The sequence below is a fragment of the Cucumis melo genome, chromosome 4 (assembly GCF_025177605.1).
Source record: "Cucumis melo cultivar AY chromosome 4, USDA_Cmelo_AY_1.0, whole genome shotgun sequence".
NCBI lineage: Eukaryota > Viridiplantae > Streptophyta > Magnoliopsida > Cucurbitales > Cucurbitaceae > Cucumis > Cucumis melo.
Window position 1 is genome coordinate 29,161,677 of NC_066860.1, and position 19,737 is coordinate 29,181,413.

At 30.1% G+C, this 19,737-nt stretch overlaps 1 protein-coding gene across 1 annotated transcript; it reads left to right on the top strand.

The window, feature by feature from the left end:
* The first annotated feature begins 12,519 nt into the window (after positions 1–12,519).
* On the top strand, positions 12,520–15,126 carry LOC127149079 (uncharacterized). Its single transcript, XM_051083915.1, has 6 exons — positions 12,520–12,688; positions 13,572–13,688; positions 13,777–14,033; positions 14,124–14,339; positions 14,415–14,606; positions 14,688–15,126. Exons 2-6 carry the CDS (start codon positions 13,577–13,579, stop codon positions 15,033–15,035), a joined length of 1,125 nt encoding a protein of 374 aa, XP_050939872.1. The 5' UTR covers positions 12,520–12,688; positions 13,572–13,576; the 3' UTR covers positions 15,036–15,126.
* Positions 15,127–19,737: the final 4,611 nt, after the last annotated feature.

Sequence of the window (19,737 nt, forward strand, 5' to 3'; positions counted from 1 at the left end):
GTCTGAATTTGATGGTATTCAATCTCAATAGGAGAGGATTTTGATTGATGAGGGAGCTTTTATTGAAGAAAGCTCAAGTAACAATGACCTACAGAATTATCAGCTTACCCGTGACAGAGTTCAGAGGGAAAGACATGCACCTATAAGGTATGGTTATGCTGACTTAGTTGCTTATGCTCTCACTTGTGCAGCTGACAGTATTGAAGTAGAGCCTCTTACGAGGCAATTGTATCTGATTCAAAGAAACAATGGAAGGATGCCATGGAAGAAGAGTTGTTCTCTTTACATAAGAATCAGACATGGTCGTTGGTTCCAAAGCCTCCTAATCAGAAACTTATTCAATCAAAATGGATTTACAAAATTAAGCCAGGTACAAGAGGTAATAGTAAGCCTAGATATAAGGCTAGGTTGGTAGCCAAGGGCTACACTCAGAAGGAGGGAGTTGATTTTCATGAGATTTTCTCTTCGGTGGTGAGGCATTCGTCTATCAGATTAATTTTATCTATTGCTGTTCACTTTGACATGTTTATTGAACAGATGGACGTCACCACAACATTTCTTCATGGAGAATTGGAGGAAGTGATCTACATGGCTCAACCTAAGGGCTATGAGGTGAAGGGTAAGGAAGACATGGTTTGTCGACTTCACAAGTCCCTCTATGGACTAAAACAATCTCCAAGACAGTGGTACATCAGGTTTGATACTTTCATTCTAAAGCAGGGATTCCACAGAAACTCATATGATGCTTGTGTTTACTGGAAACAATCTCAAAAAGGTACGTACATCTATCTACTGTTGTATGTAGATGATATGATACTAGTGTCTAAGGATTATGCTGAAATATGTGAACTCAAGAAACAGTTGAGTAATGAGTTTGAAATGAAAGATTTAGGTGAACTAAAGAGGATTCTAGGCATGGATGTAAAGAGAGATAGAGAGAAAGGTTTGTTAACCATCTCGCAGGAGAGTTATGTGATCAAACTGCTTGAAAATATAATATGTCTGGTAGCAAGGCAGTCTCAACACCCTTAGCATCTCACTTTAGACTTTCTTCGTCACAATGTCCTGTTACTAAACAAGAAAGGATAGAGATGTCTAATATTCCATATTGTAATGCTGTTGGGAGTATTATGTATCTGATGATTTGTACTAGACATGACTTGGGTTATGCTATGAGTATGATCAGTAGATTTATGTCAAATCCTGGGAAGGAACATTGGAAAGCCGTTAAATGGGTATTACGATATTTGAAAGGTAGTGCCAGTGTATCATTGTGTTATAGCAGGGATTGTGATAAATCAACACTGTGAGAAGGTTTCACAGATGCTGACTATGCTGCAGACCTTGATAAAAGAAGGTCCTGTTGTCAGTTGGAAAGTTAACCTACAGCCAGTAGTTGCTTTGTCGACTACGGAGTCAGAATATATTTCTCTTGGTGAAGCAGTTAAGGAAGCAGTGTGGTTGAAAAGAATTGTTGGTGAGTTGTTATCGCAGGAGTTTATTCCTATCATTCATTGTGATAGCCAGAGTGCTATTCATCTTGCGAAGAATCCTTCTCATCATGAACGATCTAAGCATATCGATGTCAAATTTCATTACATAAGAAACGTCATTGCTCAGAAAGATGTTGAACTGGTCAAAGTTCATACAGTTGAGAATTTGTCAGATATGCTAACTAAAGCTCATTCAGCTCATAGGTTTAAATACCTATTAGATGAGCTGAATGTTAAATCTGGATGATAGGGAGTTTGAAGAATCAATTTGGTGTCTTAAATAGTTTGTCAAGAGGGAGATTTGTGAAAATTGACAAATTATTTAAGAGGTTAAAAATGGGGTTTTTTTTTAACATTGAGGGCAGATTGGTAATTATGCCTAATGGCATAATTGAAATTATATCAATCTTCTTCTTTTCTTTTAGGTCAACAAGAAAAGAACAAAAAAGTAGAAGAAAGACATAGCAGAGGCAGCTGACTTAATATACAGAGAGAGAGAGAGTGACGGCGTAAGACGGCGTAAGATTGATCGGCGTGGCGGCGAGATTTTTCCGACAACAGGTCAGTCTTCACAGCGAGAGGCGGCGTCGGTTCTTTCGGGTATCGTCGAAGGCATTTTCGGTGGTCTGCGGCGTCGGGTTTTTTCGGGATTTGCTTCGGCGTCGTTTCAGCGTCGGTTGTCTGGGTTTATTCCGACGAGCAGCGTCGATCTGCAGGCTGTGGTCGACGGTGAGCGTCGTTTTTCGGGGGTCAGCACAGCGGGTTTTATTTTTCAGTTCAGCTAGCATCCGCGGATCTCTCATTCTTGATTGATGGTATATTTTGGGTTTGCCTCTTAATTACAGATTGTTGATTTGTAAATTTCTGTAATTGTTCCTCACATTTGCTCTAAATAAAATCCTCCAAACTGTTTCTCAAAGTGGATGTAGACCAAATTGGTCGAACCACTATATATCGTTGTGTTCTTGTTCCTTTATTGTTCTCTGATTTATTCTAATTGTGCATTCTGAATTAACAAGTTTAGTTTCACAATCTGAATTGGTGACGAAAATATAACACGTTTCTATCTAATCTTCTAAATACATACATAATTCTTTTCATTGATGCCCATATCTTGTCTACACTGAGTTTCTATGCATATCTTTTGTTGGTTTTACCTCCTATCTCTTCTTCTAAGTTTTTGGATTTCAATACTTTGAGTTGACCTGCATAAGAGATTAAAGATCCTACACTAATCTGGTAGCCTATATTTAAGTTAGTAAAAAGAGTGTCTAATCTGGTAGCCTATGTTTAAGTTAGTAAAAAGAGTGTGTTTGTGGTTCAACTAAGCACAAAAGAAATAAGATTAACTGTAACGTCGGTGGTATTAGAGATGTTTGTGGGCCGGGTTGATCAAGCTAGGTTAATAAGATGCCAATTATTTGAGGCCAACTTGATTATTTTTCAATTGATATATATTTACCATGAGTTTGGTTGGGTCAATCCAAGTCTCCAAACATTGATATTTCCCTTTTAAGATACTTACTCGTCTATGCCCTTTCAATATATATCCAAATGGATTAGACCTACAAGTAGACTTTAAACCTTGCTTAGGACAACCCTCCATATTTTCTTTAACCTTGTCTAATCTATTTGTGAAATTGATTTATCACTTATAAACAATTTTTATCGTGGTGAATGCAATTAAAGTCCTATCATCACTAACAAATCAATTTTTACGTCTATCATATTTGACAAACATATATTAATGCTACAAATCTAAGGCAAGACATAAAAAAACGGTATAATACGTGACTTATTAGTAATTTGCTCTCAACTTCTTTCGTTTTTTATTTATTATTTTTTTTTTGCCACTATTTGCTATCAAAATAATAGAAAATAGTCCAACCACAATCCAAGGCAAGACAACGAAGGAAAAGTTTGCTATTATTTGCTATCAAAATTACCAATAACTTCCAATTCATTTATATATTCTCAATATAAAAACAATCCAATAAAAAATTTGAAGCATAATGTGGAAAAGAAAAAAAGAAAAAGAAAAAGAAAAAGAAAAAGAAAAAGAGAAGATATAAAAAATATGCAAGTAGGCAAGAGATCCAAAAACGATCAATTCTCTCAGTCAATATATGCTTACTAATCAAATCCCCACCATGTCGTTTGGTGGACAAGATGTCTTTGCACATGAGGTCAATACAAACATACTTAGGTTGCTTCCTAGTACTATACCCTTTACTTCCTCATTTTATACATATATCACTCCCACCGTATATATACCATATTTAAAAAAATTATATTATAATAAATAATATTCCACAAAAATTATAAGAATTTTTAAAAAAATCTCTTTTTGTTCTCGAGTTTAAAGGAATGGCGTCTTTAATCTTCATGTTTAAAATTGACCTAGATTTAAATGGTCTTTTAGATCAGCTTTAGTCCACCAAGTTAACTTCAAGAATTAAATGACCAATTTAAATTTATTCTTTAAAAAAGATATTTTTTGAGTTACATGTGTTACTAAAATTGATAACAACGATAAAAATAGTTCATATTTTCGTAGTCTAAGAGATCATATAATATGTAAACAAAAATTATAGATGAATAATATACTTCAAATTAATGATATATATATTTTGTGGTAGGTATATTTATCAAAGGTAACAAAAAAAAAAGAAACATATAATTGATATCACACCAATAATACATAATATCTATAATTAATAAATTTCGAAAATTTTCTATATTTATAAATATTTTAAACCATTTTGTTTCATTTAGAAATATTTATATTATTTTTTTCAATGACGTATAAAAGAGAAAATATATGTAATCTAATTATTAATCGAAGAGAAAATTAGTACATTTAGAAGTTATTTCAAAATTAATAGTATAAGTTTAAATCAATTTTAAAAGTATTATTTTGGAATACTTGAAATAAATGTTAGAACTAGTTTACATAATTAGGATTTTATTTGTTTTGTTATGAAAAAAATGTATATGGAGATGTATTTTATGATTTTGGTAGAGCAGGTGAAAGAATTAATATTAGAAAAATGGGATAATAAAGAGAATTAAAGATGTAGAAGTTGGTGTTCAAATACAAAAGGAGCCATTAATTGCAAGTTGCCCACTTGGAAAATGACTCTTCCTCTTTGGGTCCTGCGTACGGACCTGGTAGGAAAGACCAAAGGAGAGAAATAATATCTAAACTTAAAATTCTACACGTTTGTTTATAATATAATATGATGAGACCAACAAAATAAAAAGGTATATTATCAAATGATGGATCTCAAGTGTTACAATAACATCTTTATTATTAGATAAAGACTTGGTGTAGCATTACGAAGTTGTGTTTTCCTCTTCTCTTCATCGTTGTCGTAAGGGCAGCCTCTCTTCTCCATATATATCTTGGGTAGATTTTGATGCTTGTGACTTCTAATGTGTAGTCTTTTTTAGCTTGTTTGCTTTTATTTATTTAACAGTACATCTTTCTGAAATTAACTAATTATAAATTGAATTTTTAAAAATCAAAATAAAAAAAAAAATGAAACATTTTTTGTCCTAGTCTATGATTTTGTGGTTCATTTAGGTTTTAGGGTTTAAAATTCAAAATTTGAAATTAGAGATCAAATTGAAAAAAAATCCAAATCTAAAAAAAAAAAAAATTATAAGTTAAAAATTTGAAATTAGAGATAAATTTGAAAAAAAAAAATCCAAATCTTAAAAAAAGTTTATAAGTTATTGAGTTTTCAAAAAAATAAAAAATAAAAAATAAAAAAAGAGAACATTTTTGGTCCTAGTCTAGACTTTTATTTGGTTTGTTTTCGATAACTTATAATTTTTTTTTGAGATTTGGATTTTTTCCGATTTGATCTCTAATTTCAAAATTTGAACTTTAAACTTTGATTTTTAACTCGATAATAATTGGTGTTAATGTCTACTAATTAGTTAAAAAAAATTATATAGTTAATTAAATTTTACTATTTTTCAACACTATAAAAATTAAATTTAAAATTTTACTCCATAATTATTTTAATGATTGTTTTTAAATATAATAAAATGAATCAAACATTTAAGGAAAAATAGAAAAATACATTTGTTAGATGCTAATAAACGGTGACATTGTTTATCTCTCACAAACTATGAAATTTTGCTACGTTTAAAAATATTCTTTTAGCGCTCTTTTAAGTTAAAGTAATTTTTTTCTGACTTTTAAATTAATTAACAGATATTAACATATAAAAATCAAGGTCAAAAACTAGCCTCCAAATGAAACTCAAATCTTTTAAGATAAAATTATAACTTTTTAAAATCATGAGATTAATTAATTAAAATCAAATTGAAAACATGAGAACAACTAAAAACGTAACATTCTAAAACCACGAAACTAAATGAAAATTAAATGCAAAACCTAAAATGAAAGAAAATGAAAAAACTAAACAACCATCATCCCAACCTTAACGTCCTCCATTTCAAAATTTTAGAATTTTTTTTAGAAAAACTAATTAAAGAATGTTTCAAATTTTTGAAAATAACACTTGAAGGTAAATGAGGGAAGCCATGATGAAACCAAAGGTCTAACAAATAATTGACAAACAATAAATTTAAGAATTTCTTAAACCAAACGCTACTCGACCTCACTTGACTCGTCACACCCCTAATTAAGATAATTGAAATTACAAGTTGACATGATATCATACATAGTATGGAACTAATTAAAATACAAATAAAGAAAGAGGTGATAGGTTGAGTTGACTATACAATATATAATTAACTTATCCTTGAAGGAAATCTCTTAGACTACTTATCCTTACAGCTAATTACTAAAGAATGGAGAACTCAACCAAGTTGGCCAACCAATGTGGACACCACCTCTCAACTCTCACACTTCGACAACGATTCTTAACGCCACTGAATACTTTTCAAACTATATTAGGAATTCTTCTTTTCTCTTTTTCTTTTTTCAATTTTCACTTTACAAAATTTGGATTATTATTATTTATCCCTTGTAAAATTTAGTTTTTTCGACCTCAAATTTCCCATTCATGAATTTAAATGTATTCACTCATTACTTTTTTTTTTCAATGTCATATGTTAAATAAGATAAAATTAGATGTAATAAATGTTCTTTTTTTATTTTTGTTTGTTTAGAAAAGAATTAGAATATTATATTGGGCATAAACACAAACTTATGACTTAATTAAGGAAAAAATGTTATAAAATCTAAACTTTCAACTTGTATTTTTTTTTTTGTTTGAATATTATATTATAAGATAAAAGAATATTTTTGTGTTGAATATATTAAATATCTAGTATCATGATATTTTTGTTTAAAATATAAAATATCATGATATTTAGAAAAACATGAATGTGCATTAATGGCTGTTAGATATGTCATTGTTTGTAATAAAATATTAATTAAAGAGGTAGTTTGACATGCTTACTAGTTTTAAGTTTTGTTTTATAGAAAAATATGCATTTTTTTTTTAAACTTAGATGTCCTTTCATTCAATTGATTTTCATTTAATATTGTGAGTTTGGGTAAATATTTTAAATGGGAATGTCAATATCCAAATGTCAAAGACTTCAAGTCTATAACATTAAGATGGAAATGTTGATACAATAATGTAGATGTAAACTTAGGAATATTAAAAATATTTGAACTAACGAATGGGCATTTATCCAATTTTAAATAATCAAAATTTCTTATTGTTAATAATAAGTCACTTATATCATTTGTTGATATTTTATTTTATTCCATCGGGCTTTCTATGATGCAAGGAAAATCTCAATTAAACCATGTTTATGTCAACTTCGTTAAATATATTATTCTAAAAATAAAATCATTTTATTCACAAGTCAGTTTGATGATGAAAAGGGATTATACAAATATTAATCAAATTATTATAAAAAACTTATCTTTGTACTTTATGTCATTCAAATAAAATGCTAGAATATATATAAAAATCTTAGATTTTAAAATTAGTAACGTTTCGATTCTTATACATTCAAATTTATAGTAATAATATAGTTTAGTTATTATAACTGTTTAATTTTTATTCTTTGAAATTTGTAACAATTTAATTTTGATCATGAATTTAGTCTTGATTTATAGTTCTTTTTGTCCAGATTTTTTATTAATACATATGTGAAAAATTATTATAAATAAAAAAGCGGTTTAAATATTAGTACAGTACAACAAAATTTTTTCGAAAGTCAACCCAAACATATAAACCTTTACATAATTGAAAGTACAAATACCAAATTGTTCAAGGACTTCATTGTTGTAGTAATTTATGTAAGTTTGAGAGTTTGATGCTAACCCTTATCGAAATTTGGGAACTCAAATTCTTACCGTCGAAAGTTTGAAAGTATCTAAAATTGTAACTACCATGTTACTCTAAATATTCTTTTTGTAATTTATTATATACATTTTTTATAAGTTCAATAAATCTACGATCGAGTAATACTTGAACTTGAATATTTTAGTTTAATAATAAATTAGGCTGAAATTACTCACATGATTAAACCGGGGCATTGAAATGATCACATGCTAAACTTTTTGATGTTTTAGATAATAATATATTACGTTAATTATGATTCAAGATGATTAAACCCATCGAAATGAGATACTATTGATGTTTCAAAAGGATAAGGATGCCACTTGTCCCTACCAATAATGTGATGTAAAGGAGTTTTTTCTTCCATAAATAACAATAAATAAAAATAAAGTTTAAATGGTGATAGAAAATGTCAATATTGATGAAATGTGTATGTCTATATTGTTTTTTTTCTTTAACTAAAAAGAAATACATACGTTATTTTGAAAAATATTCACTAGTAGAAAAAGGGCCTACAATGACAGTTAAATGCTGTCATTAAAGGTTTTCGTGACAGTTTTTTGCAGTCATTGATGCGGCAGTCATGGAAAGTATTTTATGACAGTTGTATAAACTGTCACGAAATGTTGTTTCAATGACATATAATACCTGTCACGAAAGAATTTTTTTTATGACTGATTATAACTGTCATTATTTAGTTACGATGACAGTTAATAACTATCACAGTTTAAATTCTATGACAGAGTATAACTGTCATTATTATATTTTCGATGACAGTTAATTACTATCATTGTTTATATTTTATGACAGCTTATAACTGTCATAGTTTACATTTTATGACGGAAGATAACTGTCATTGTTAATATTCTATGACTGATATTAAATGTCATTATTTATCATTTATGACACTTTTTAACTGTCATCATTTTACTTACCATGACTTTTATTAACTGTCAATAAAACTTTTTCGATGACAGTTTTATTTTTCAATTTAAATGTCATAGTTGTGTTTTTAGTCAATTTTTTCAAAAGCCCTATTTCTTATTGAATTATGTATTTGTTGTCACCCTGCCATTACACATACATTACATACCAATACAATAACAAATGGAAAAAAGGTGAACGTTTTAATAGAAATAAACATTTACTAATATTGCTTTAATCGTTAGTACAAATGTTTTTTGGTACGAACAAACTATTTTAAATGATTACATTTAAACAAAAAAAATTTCCTACCAAACCTATAAAAAAGGCTATACATCAACTAATTGGCGTATCCATGGTTTCATTGCTCCAATGGATTGTGGCAAAACCTAATAAGAAAAGAAAAGGAAACAAAATAATTCAACAAGACAACACATTCACCCACATATAAACACATCACATTCACTTCATGATGAACAACAAACTTCAACAACATAGAACACATACACACTTCAAATATATTTGCCTATTCAACCATAACATGATTGAGTACATACCTTATAGAATGTCATAGGATTACATACCACACAAGAAATAATGATTATAGAGAAGAATCATGAAATACTTCCTTCAGAAAGAAGGCGATTCTTGGGGAGACGTTTCACTTTAGGAGCAAGCACCACATGCCTACAAGAAATATATATATATATATATATATATATATATATATATATAACCATGAATTCCAATTAGAAATATTTAGTATATATATATATAATATTTAAATATTGTGGACCCCACATTTTATTGTTAAGATAATAATAGATAATAGTTAATAATTAATATACATATATATTAAATTTTCAAATTTCAATTTTAAAAAATATCTTTCTTATTAAATATTTTTTCAAATTTCAAATTTCAATTTTTAAAAACAAATTTTCTCATTAATTATCTTTTCAAATTTCAAATTTCAATCTTCAATTTTTTTTAAAAAAAGATATATATTAACAAAATATGTTATTAAATATTTAAATATATATTTCCTTATTAAATATTTCAAAATTCTAATTTTGAATTTTAAAAAATGATCTTTCCAATTTTCAAATTCCAATCTCTATAAATTCTTATATATTTTCGATATCTAAATATATTTTTGAAAATTATAATTTTGAGATTTAAATATTTAATAACATATTTTGTTAATATATATCTTTTTTTAAAAAAATTGTAAATTGGTATTTGAAATTTGAAAAGATAATTAATTAAAAAAATATATATATATATTAACAAAATATGTTATTAAATATTTAAATCTCAAAATTATAATTTTCAAAAATATATTTAGAGATAAAAAATATATAAGAATTTATAGAGATTGGAATTTGAAAATTGGAAAGATCATTTTTTAAAATTGAAAATTAGAATTTTGAAATATTTAATAAGGAAATATATATTTAAATATTTAATAACGTATTTTGTTAATATATATCTTTTTTTAAAAAAAATTGAAGATTGAAATTTGAAATTTGGAAAGATAATTAATGAGAAAATTTATTTTTAAAAATTGAAATTTGAAATTTGAAAATTGAAAAAATATTTAATAAGAAAGATATTTTTTAAAATTGAAATTTGAAAATTTAATATATATGTATATATATTAATTATTATATATATATATATTAATTATTAACTATTATCTATTAATTATCTTAACAATAAAATGTGGGGTCCACAATATTTAAATATTAAATATATATATATACTAAATATTTTTAAAGGATGTGGGGTCCACGATATATAAAATATTAAAAAATATATATATAAATTAAATAATGTGAAGAAAGGAAAAGTGGGGTCCACGCATGGAAGTCGTGGACCCCGTTACGACTTCCAAGCAAAGTCGTGTACCTGGTACACGATTTTGCCTAAATCACTCTATTTTTGTCAATAGTTTGCCTTCTACCCTATTTTTGACAATATTTTTTAAAAATACATTATTAAAAATAAATCTCCTCTTTCCGACAATATTTAATTAAAATCTAAATCAATCAATCACAATAAACTTTTTCTTCTCACAAATTTTTCAACTCTATGACAATATATATATATGGATCTTCCATCCTAAAACAAAATGGAGGTGTTTATGTTCTAAAACTTCATAAGTAATACTTTTTTTTAAAGGTGGAAAAGATAGTTTATGAATGGATCATAGACAAATTGTTGATTAAAAACCAAGGTATGCACGTAGAATATATGACTACTTGGTGAAATAGAATCTCGTGATAGATTAACTTATTACATGCGGTGATTATATTTGTTGACCCAAGTTCAATTATTGATAAAAGGTTAATTAACTAATGAATTTAATTAGGGTCTGTTTTAGGACTTATTTTTGTTTTAAAAAATTTATTTTCATTTAAACAATTTTGATAAAAACTCCTTCAAATGAAAATACATGTGTTTGACAACTCTTTCTTAAGAGTATTCTATATACAAGTTAGCTTGGTTTGTTAAAATGTTTTTATTAACATCAAATTACGATAAATGATGACCATAAAATATTATCAACCAATAATTTAAATAATGATTGTAAGAGTTGGTCGTTTAGGATAGTCGTTAAAGTTGAATGTCGTTAGTTGAGGCAGATATGCTTGGAGGAAGCGGTAATTGAAGTTGTTTGGCGGTGGTCTCCGAAAGTGAAAGCTAGGGTATGCTAGAGCTAGTGGCCGGAAGTTGGCTAATGACAATTGCTAGAGGTTGTAGTTAGAGTTAATCGAAGGTCGTAACTGAAGTCTATCATACAAACTTAGGAGAGATTAACTATTAAAAATTTAATATTTATTTTTCTAAAAGTTTGTTTCAAGTGTTTATTTTGAACCAACCTAATTTATAAATTCATGTTTCAAAAATCCATTTTATTCTCAAATGCTTGCCTTTTCTTTTCTTTTCAAAATTAACTATCCTTTAGATTAAATCCTCGAAAATACACTCCAAGTTAATCTTATTCAATCAATCTTTTAGGATTATTTGAAAATAAAATATATGTCTACAACGTCCTCTTGTTTGCTGACAAGAACATTATAAATAAAATAACAGTTTATTTCATTGAAAGAAAGTAAGATTTGAAATGTTCAAACGAATATCATTTAAAGATATATTTGTATATATATATAAAAGATATTAAAACATATATATTTTGGAACGTGACAACAACATTATATACCTCAAGTCATTGTAAATAGGTCACCTTGAACACAAAGTATCTTCCTTTATGATAAAAAAAAACCTCTCTATCACTTCTTAAATCAAATAAAAATGAACACTACAAGAAAATGGAGAATTCCCGACGCCGAAAAGCACGTCGGCATAAAGAACGTCGGGAATAAGGGCTTTCCCGACGCCCTCAACAACGCGTCGGGAGATGCGTCGGGAAAACCACCTTTCCCGACGCACCATGAAGGCGTCGGCAAAAATACATCGGGAAAAGAGGTTTTTCCCGACGCCGTGAATAGTGCGTCGGGAGCGGCGTCGGGAAAACCCTTTTTTCCCGACGCAACATGAAGGCGTCGGCAAAAAGTAAATCGGGAAAAGGGGTTTTTCCCGACGCCGTGAACAGTGCGTCGGGAGCGGCATCGGGAATAGGGGTTTTTCCCGACGCCGCGTTAAACGTCGGGAAAAGGGGTTTAATGAGCGTCGGGAATTCCCCTTTTCCCGACGCATTTTGAGGGATTTCCCGACGCCACGTCACTGCGTCGGGAAATCCCCTTTAAATTCGTTTCAGTTCTGTATTCACAGAACCGAAGCCGAGAGGAGAGGAGAAAAAGAAAGGAGAAGAAGAAGAACGTCGCCCGGCCGTGCTTTCCTTTTGTTCCGCCGCCGTCCGTCGCCGACCGCCTCGCCGTTGTTCCTCGTCGCCGTCTGCCACTTTAGGTAAGTGAAATATGTAAATTTATTTAGTTTTTTTAGGATTTTTTTTGATAAAAATTAGTTTAGGGTTTGTTTGTTTTTTTGTTTTTTTCTTTTTGTTTCAAAGTTAAAAAAATGTATGTATTATTGAAATTGTTTAAAGTTCTTTTTTGTTTTTGTTTTAGGTTTGCTTTAGTTAATTAGTTTTAGGATTAGTTTTAGAATTTAGATTTTGAAATCGTTTTAGGATATAGATTTTGAATTAGTTTTAGGTTTTAGTGTTGAATTTGAATTTGAAGTGGTTTTAGGATTTAAGATTGACGTTGAGATTGAAGTTGAAATTGAATTTGAGATTGATAAAAAATTTGAATGTGTAGAGATTTTTGAGGTTATATTGAATTGGGGGGGGGGGTGTTTATTGAATTTGAGATTGTGATTTAGGATCTCCAATTACTTAGTCGTTTGAACTTTGAGAAATACCTAATAAACTTTTAATTTTGTGTTTATACAAAATGTTTAACATTCTTCAATCTTATATACGGATGGTTTTAATGGGTCTACTCAACATATTTCTTAAAACATGAGATTTATGAGAATGTGTTAGAATGCTAAGTTTCTGAAAATATTAGAGCAAAGAGATAATTTAAAGCAAAGCTAGATTTGAGACTTGCTTAATGCAAGAGTTTCTTTTTTCATAAGCATGCTAACTTAAGAAAGTTAAAGTTTTAGCATGAGATTTTTGAATATGCTTAAGTCTATACCGAGATGTCTTGATCTGATAGAAATTCTATGGGGAAGATTATCTTGTGTACAGTGGTCGTGTAATTATTATGAAATGGAATTACTACTTATCTGGGGAGAGGGAGGTTTAAGTTAAATTGAAAATGTTTGTTTTCTATGTCCATAGCCATTATGTCATATCGACCATCAAATTTTATGGAGACGGACGATATGTTCCTCCAGTTTGAGGACGATTTAGATAATAACATCGCGGGAGGGTCATCATCTGTGGGCGACAATACGGGTGAGTCTAAGAATTTTCTTCATTTTAACTTACAAATATTTCATGTTTTTTTTCTAACTTTATATGTTATTGTCTATTTATTGAGCAGAGTCTTCTTCTCAACAAACGACTCCGACTCCTAGGAGACGTGCGCAGTCTCGACTCTTGGAGTTAGAGCGCCACGTTGCAATAAATGGGCGCATTCCGATGACGATCGCCCCTGGAGCGGAGAAGCCTATTTCTCCACACGCCGTTCGCTTCAGCCAGGCGATAGGCGTGTGCGTGCGAAAGACATTTCCCGTCCGCTGTCTTAAGTGGACGGACGTTGGGAGAGAATACATTGAGGTCGTCAAGGGCGACCTCCAGGTAATTAAATGCACTACACATTTATATATGATTTCATTTGAAACATATCTAACTTTAGCCAATCTAATGTGTTATGTTTGTAATGTGCAGCGATTCTTTGTGCTTGATTTCAATGATCAAGCAATGAACAGGTTTGTTGAGCATCAGATGCTCACGACCTTTAAAGAGTTCCGGGCCGACTGTCATAAACATTTCAAAAAGTACAGCGACCCGGAGGAGGCTCGTGCCAACCCACCAAACGCATTGGTTGGACGTGATGAGGAATGGCACTTCCTCTGCGACCATTATATCAGCCGTGCATTCCAGGTATTTGTCATGATTAATTATGATAACAAGTTTTTATATGTATAAGAAATAAACAATATAATTATTTTAATGCAGGAGCAATCACGGACAAACAAGGCTGCTAGACAGAAGCAGCCTTACAATCATAGTAGCGGGTCCAAGTCGTTTCTACAACGACAGCATGAGCTCGCTGAAAGAAGAGGGCAGCCGGTCGATCGTGTGGAATTGTTCCGGGAAACACACGTTCGAGCTGGGACATTCGTGTCGCAAGCCCCCGAGGATGCGCATGTAAGTTATACCCTTATTAATTATCCACTTTTATTATATATTTTTGCGCGTTACCTAACATAATTTTTAAATTTGTTGCAGAATCAAATGCTGGAACTCCAATCCCAGCCTATCCCAGAGGGTAGTCAGCCACTCTCTGAGGATGAGATATGCGATCAGGTGTTGGGTAGACGACCAGGCTACTCAAAAGGCCTTGGTTGGGGACCCAAGCCGAAGGCCCGCAGAACGGCAAGTGCAAGCAGTTCGTCGACATCTTGTTCGCAGTCCACACAAAAAGAGATTGAATTACAAGCTAAACTTCATGAAGCTTTGGAACGGATTGAAGTACAAGATAGAAATCACCAAGCATTAGCTTCACAAGTGGAAGCTATGAAAAAGATGATTGAAGACCTAACTCGTGCACAACAGGGACCACCACATGATCCCTAGCTTCATTATGTTTATGTTTTTTCTATATTGAGAACTATATTTTGTTGTAGTCAACTTATTCGTATTATTAATTTTAATTCTATTTTTTTAATTTGTGTTTGTATATTTATTAATTTATTTTAATTTAATCCAAAACGTCGCGAAATTTTTTTGAGCAATCCGAACATCATTGTGAATGTTTGAGCAAAATATTATAAGGAAAAAAGTAAAAATAAAATATTTTTAAAAATATATAAAAAAAATATTTCCCGACGTTCATTACGTCGGGAAAAAAACGTCGGAAAACAGGTTTTCCCGACGCCGGAATATGCGTCGGCATAGACGGCGTCGGGAATAAGGTTTTCCCGACGCCGTCATGCCGACGCATATTCCGGCGTCGGGAAAGCCTTTCCCGACGCTGCTTTGGTACGGCGTCGGGAAAGCCTCTCGCGACGCATTTCTCCCGACGTGCTTCCCGACGCCGTTTTGTACGTCGGGATATCCTTTTCCGACGTACTTTGCATTTTCGCCGACGTATTTGTGCGTCGGGAGTGCCCCCGTTTCTTGTAGTGGAAAAGAAATTAAAAGAAAGCAATAACATTGTGAATACAAAAATTGTATTTGAAAAATTATTACAATCATGCCGAGTAAATCTCTCTCACCTCAATTACAAGAACATTCTCTAAAAGCTTTTGTACTACTTACACTCTTAATCTCACCTTAAAACAAGATAATATGTAAGAGAACTTAACTAAAATTAACCCAACTAAATTTGAACTATTTTCTAAATACATATCAAAGAGATCAAAACCTATTATGTTTTTACAAATTTTTTTATATGGAACAACTAACACACTTCTAATATTTTATCAAGTAAAGATACCAAAGCAAAGAGGTCTGTAAACTTATACTCTTCAAAATTCTACTGAATTTTCTTTCAAAAGGTTTCTCCATGTGACACATTTAGTTTTTAGGTCAATAATAATTTCACCACTTTGATGGATGTTATTATTGATCTTTGGAATGATTGCTTATGGTTGGTTTGAATTGATTGCTTGGACTTAATTTGGAAATTTTATTTGAAACTTAACTCATTTTGAAGTAAAATTGGAAAGTAAAAAAGTCAAAGAAGCCCTTATTAATTTATTCTTCAACCAAAATATTTTTTTGTTAAATGGCTGTTAGGTAACACATAACTCTTTAATTTCATGTTTTCTTTTAAACAAAACCTTTATATTATTATTTTTACTTAGATAATTTGAAAAAAAAATTATTTAATTTCATTTATTTGAGCCTAAATTTACCTAAATAAATACGTGTTTTTTAAATCATATGACCATCACGCCTTAATTTGATTGATGCAGATTCCAAATCTTTCATTTTAGGATACTATTAATTTAAAAAAGACGTCGATTGTTTTGGGCCACTATCATGTTGCTTCAACTTGACGATTCATAAATTTTCATCGTGACTGCACTTATGTCTAAATAATAAATTTCTCAAAATTATTTGTATGATTATGTAGATTTCAAGCAATAAATACAAATTGTAATGTTTAGAGAGAAATTATTTCATCTTTATTGTAGGTTTGTTTAAAGCTTTTTGAATAGTTTTGAACTTTGTATGGGTGCATATATTACTAAGCTAGTTGTTTGATGCAGTCATTAATTAACACCTTACCATTTAACTCATTTCGTTGCGTCGAATGGTTTTGTTTCATTTATGCCTTTTTTTTCTGTTTACTTCTTTAACTAAGCTCTAGGTCAACTGCTATTATTTCTAATGGGGGAAAATAAAAACCTACGTTACCAACATGAACATAGCTCAACTAGCATTTGAATATACTAATAATCACGAGACATTTGGTTTCAAATTTTATAAATTCAATTATTATACAAAAAAGACAAAAATGAGAGAGTAGCCTAAGCTCAATAAGTTGATAATGGGTCTAAACGGAGACAAGTTTTGGGCTAAGAACTATGCCATTTTGAAATATGCCCAATTTCTAAACTTAGGGTATATACTTAAATTGCACCATTTTGAAGAACTGTTTATAAATTTGCGAAATAATCCAATTAGGTGAAGTCCATAAATAATAGGGGTGTAATTACGTATATACCCATTGGGTCGTGTTCTGTCGTGATTAAGACTAATAGAGAAATGAGATAATTTAGCATAAGAGTTACCCACATTTTGTTTTAAATGAGCCACACACAATAAAAAAGTTCTTTCTGCACTCATACATATATATGCTTCCCAATTTCATAAAATAAGGTACAATCAATCTAATCTTAAACAATTAATTAGGTTTTGAAAATAACAAATTTTCATTAATATTCATATTAGATCTCTACTCGTGTTCATATCAATTAAAACATAATGATTTATTTAAATTGATACAAACATGTACAAATGATACACTTAAAAAGAGTTTAAATTGATAATTGAGATTTAAATTTATAACTTTGAAAGTAAAAGAATGGCGTATTTGGGTAATTTGAAAACAACATAATTTTATAGAATAAACTCCCACTAGCACTAGGGCCATGGATTCAGTCCCTAAAGCAGCCCACAAGGATTTCTAGAGGCCGACGTGACTCTGTTTTTATGAGAAAAAGAAATATGGACTTAAGAGTTGAAGTATTGAGTGGAGTAACCAAAAAGAAAATACATGGTCGACTAGTCCAATACCTATTTCTATAACATGTAAGAATATGCAGTTGACCATAACACCATTATCAATGCAAACCATTCTCTAGAATCGCACTGGAAGATCGCTCTACACATTTCTGTACAAGATCTTATACAAATTTAAGTTCAGGATTGTATAAAAAAATCTTACAAAATTTTGTCTTTATGGAAAAAGGATATCCATCAAGATCACCCACCACAATTTCTTTCTCACAAAGGTAGAATTGCATATCAAAGTCCAAACGTCAATGGGTCCAAAAAAGAAGTGATTCAAAGAAAGGCTTCTCGAGCCCACCAGCAGCTCGGCCGCTCAATCACTGCTCTCAGGCCCATCTGACAGTCTTTATAGTTTAATTTCAAGGCCCATTTTAGGCCCATTTTTACTTTTTTTTTCCATTTCATATGAATTTTTCAGAATAATAATTAAGTATATAGCAATAATTTTTAAAAAATTGTAAATATAGTAAAATTTGTCGATGGTAGATTCTTATAATTTATTAGTAATATACCGATGTTGACAACAGATCTATTAGTGATAGACTTTGACAAATTTTACTATATTTGCATTTTTTCTAAATGGTTACTTATGCTTAATTATTTTGAATCTAATGATTATTTTTGCAACTATCCTGAAAACTTAACTCTCCAAATTTTAACCCACTTTTCTTGAGGTTCTATCGTAAACGTTTAAGAGTGATTTTGAAATTACATAAATAATTATAAAGTATTAAATACATCTTAATTACTTAAAATAATTTAATATTTATTTTTTACACTTTTATATATAATTTTCATATCACATCCAAATTAGTCTGGAATAATTAAACAAAGCTTTTTAGAATGATAATATAGTTAAAATTACTCTCAAACAGGTTATTATTATTTACTTGTACTTTGCTTTTAGCTTAGGTTTAACTGTCTCCTTTAATAAAACTGTTTTATTAAACTATCATAGAAGCTCGAGAAGAAGTTGTAACACCATAATGTTCTTAATATTAATTAGGACAATAGTACTTTCTTTTAAAGTTCATCCCATGCTGCAAAAATTCTAATCACGTACGAATTCCAATCTTGGTGGTTGATCAATGTACTTGTGGAATGCTTAATAGAGTCTTGAGATTGATCTATGTGTTCTCTAATCTAACCACTAACTGCCATATCTAATCTTTGCTTTTCTTCGGGTGGGAGTGTATGGCATATTGAGTTCATAAATTGACGTTAAACAACTTAACTCTACACCTTCAATAGTGTTCACGATTGAAATAATTTGTATATTTATCAAGAAACTACATCTTCCCTTCTAGCTCTCTTTTACACATTTTTAAAAAATTCTAACTAAACAACTTAACACTCTAAACACAGATATTCTACCTCAAAAGTATTAACTCTGATATTTTAGAATTCATCTAAGAAAAGAACCTCAACCATTTCCTATAAGTTATTAGCTTCTAGAAAGGTTCCAGAGTTGTGTGTTTGGAGAATGCTTTAATATCTTCGACAAATTGCCCAAAGCTTGTTTGTATCACTTTTTGTTACTAGCTAATGAGTTTATTTCCATTATTGATGCTTTTAACTATCACAACGACAAGCTTTGTTTAACCGTAGTTAATATGTATTCCTTCTCTTGATAGACGTCAAACATTAAATTCTTTCTCTTTGTTGTTGTACTTAATTTTTTTTCTTAACAATATTGGAGTGAAAGAATCGAACCTCTAACCTTGAAACAATAATGCAAACTTTATATTAATTGAATTATACTACTTTAAAAGATACATGTAGATCCATATATTCATTATCTAGAGACTGCCTTCAACTACAACTACATACATATGTCATTATTTGCTTTGTACAACTAATACCAAACATTCCACTTTCAAATTAACTCATCGTGAATCATTTATATGGAGAAATAATTCTAGCAACATTCTTCCTTTTATTTGGTCCACTTTTATGGAGAGATCACCCTTTTGTTTTTAAAGTCAACTATTTATTTATTTAGAATATTATATATGACCTCATAAATGTGGATTAA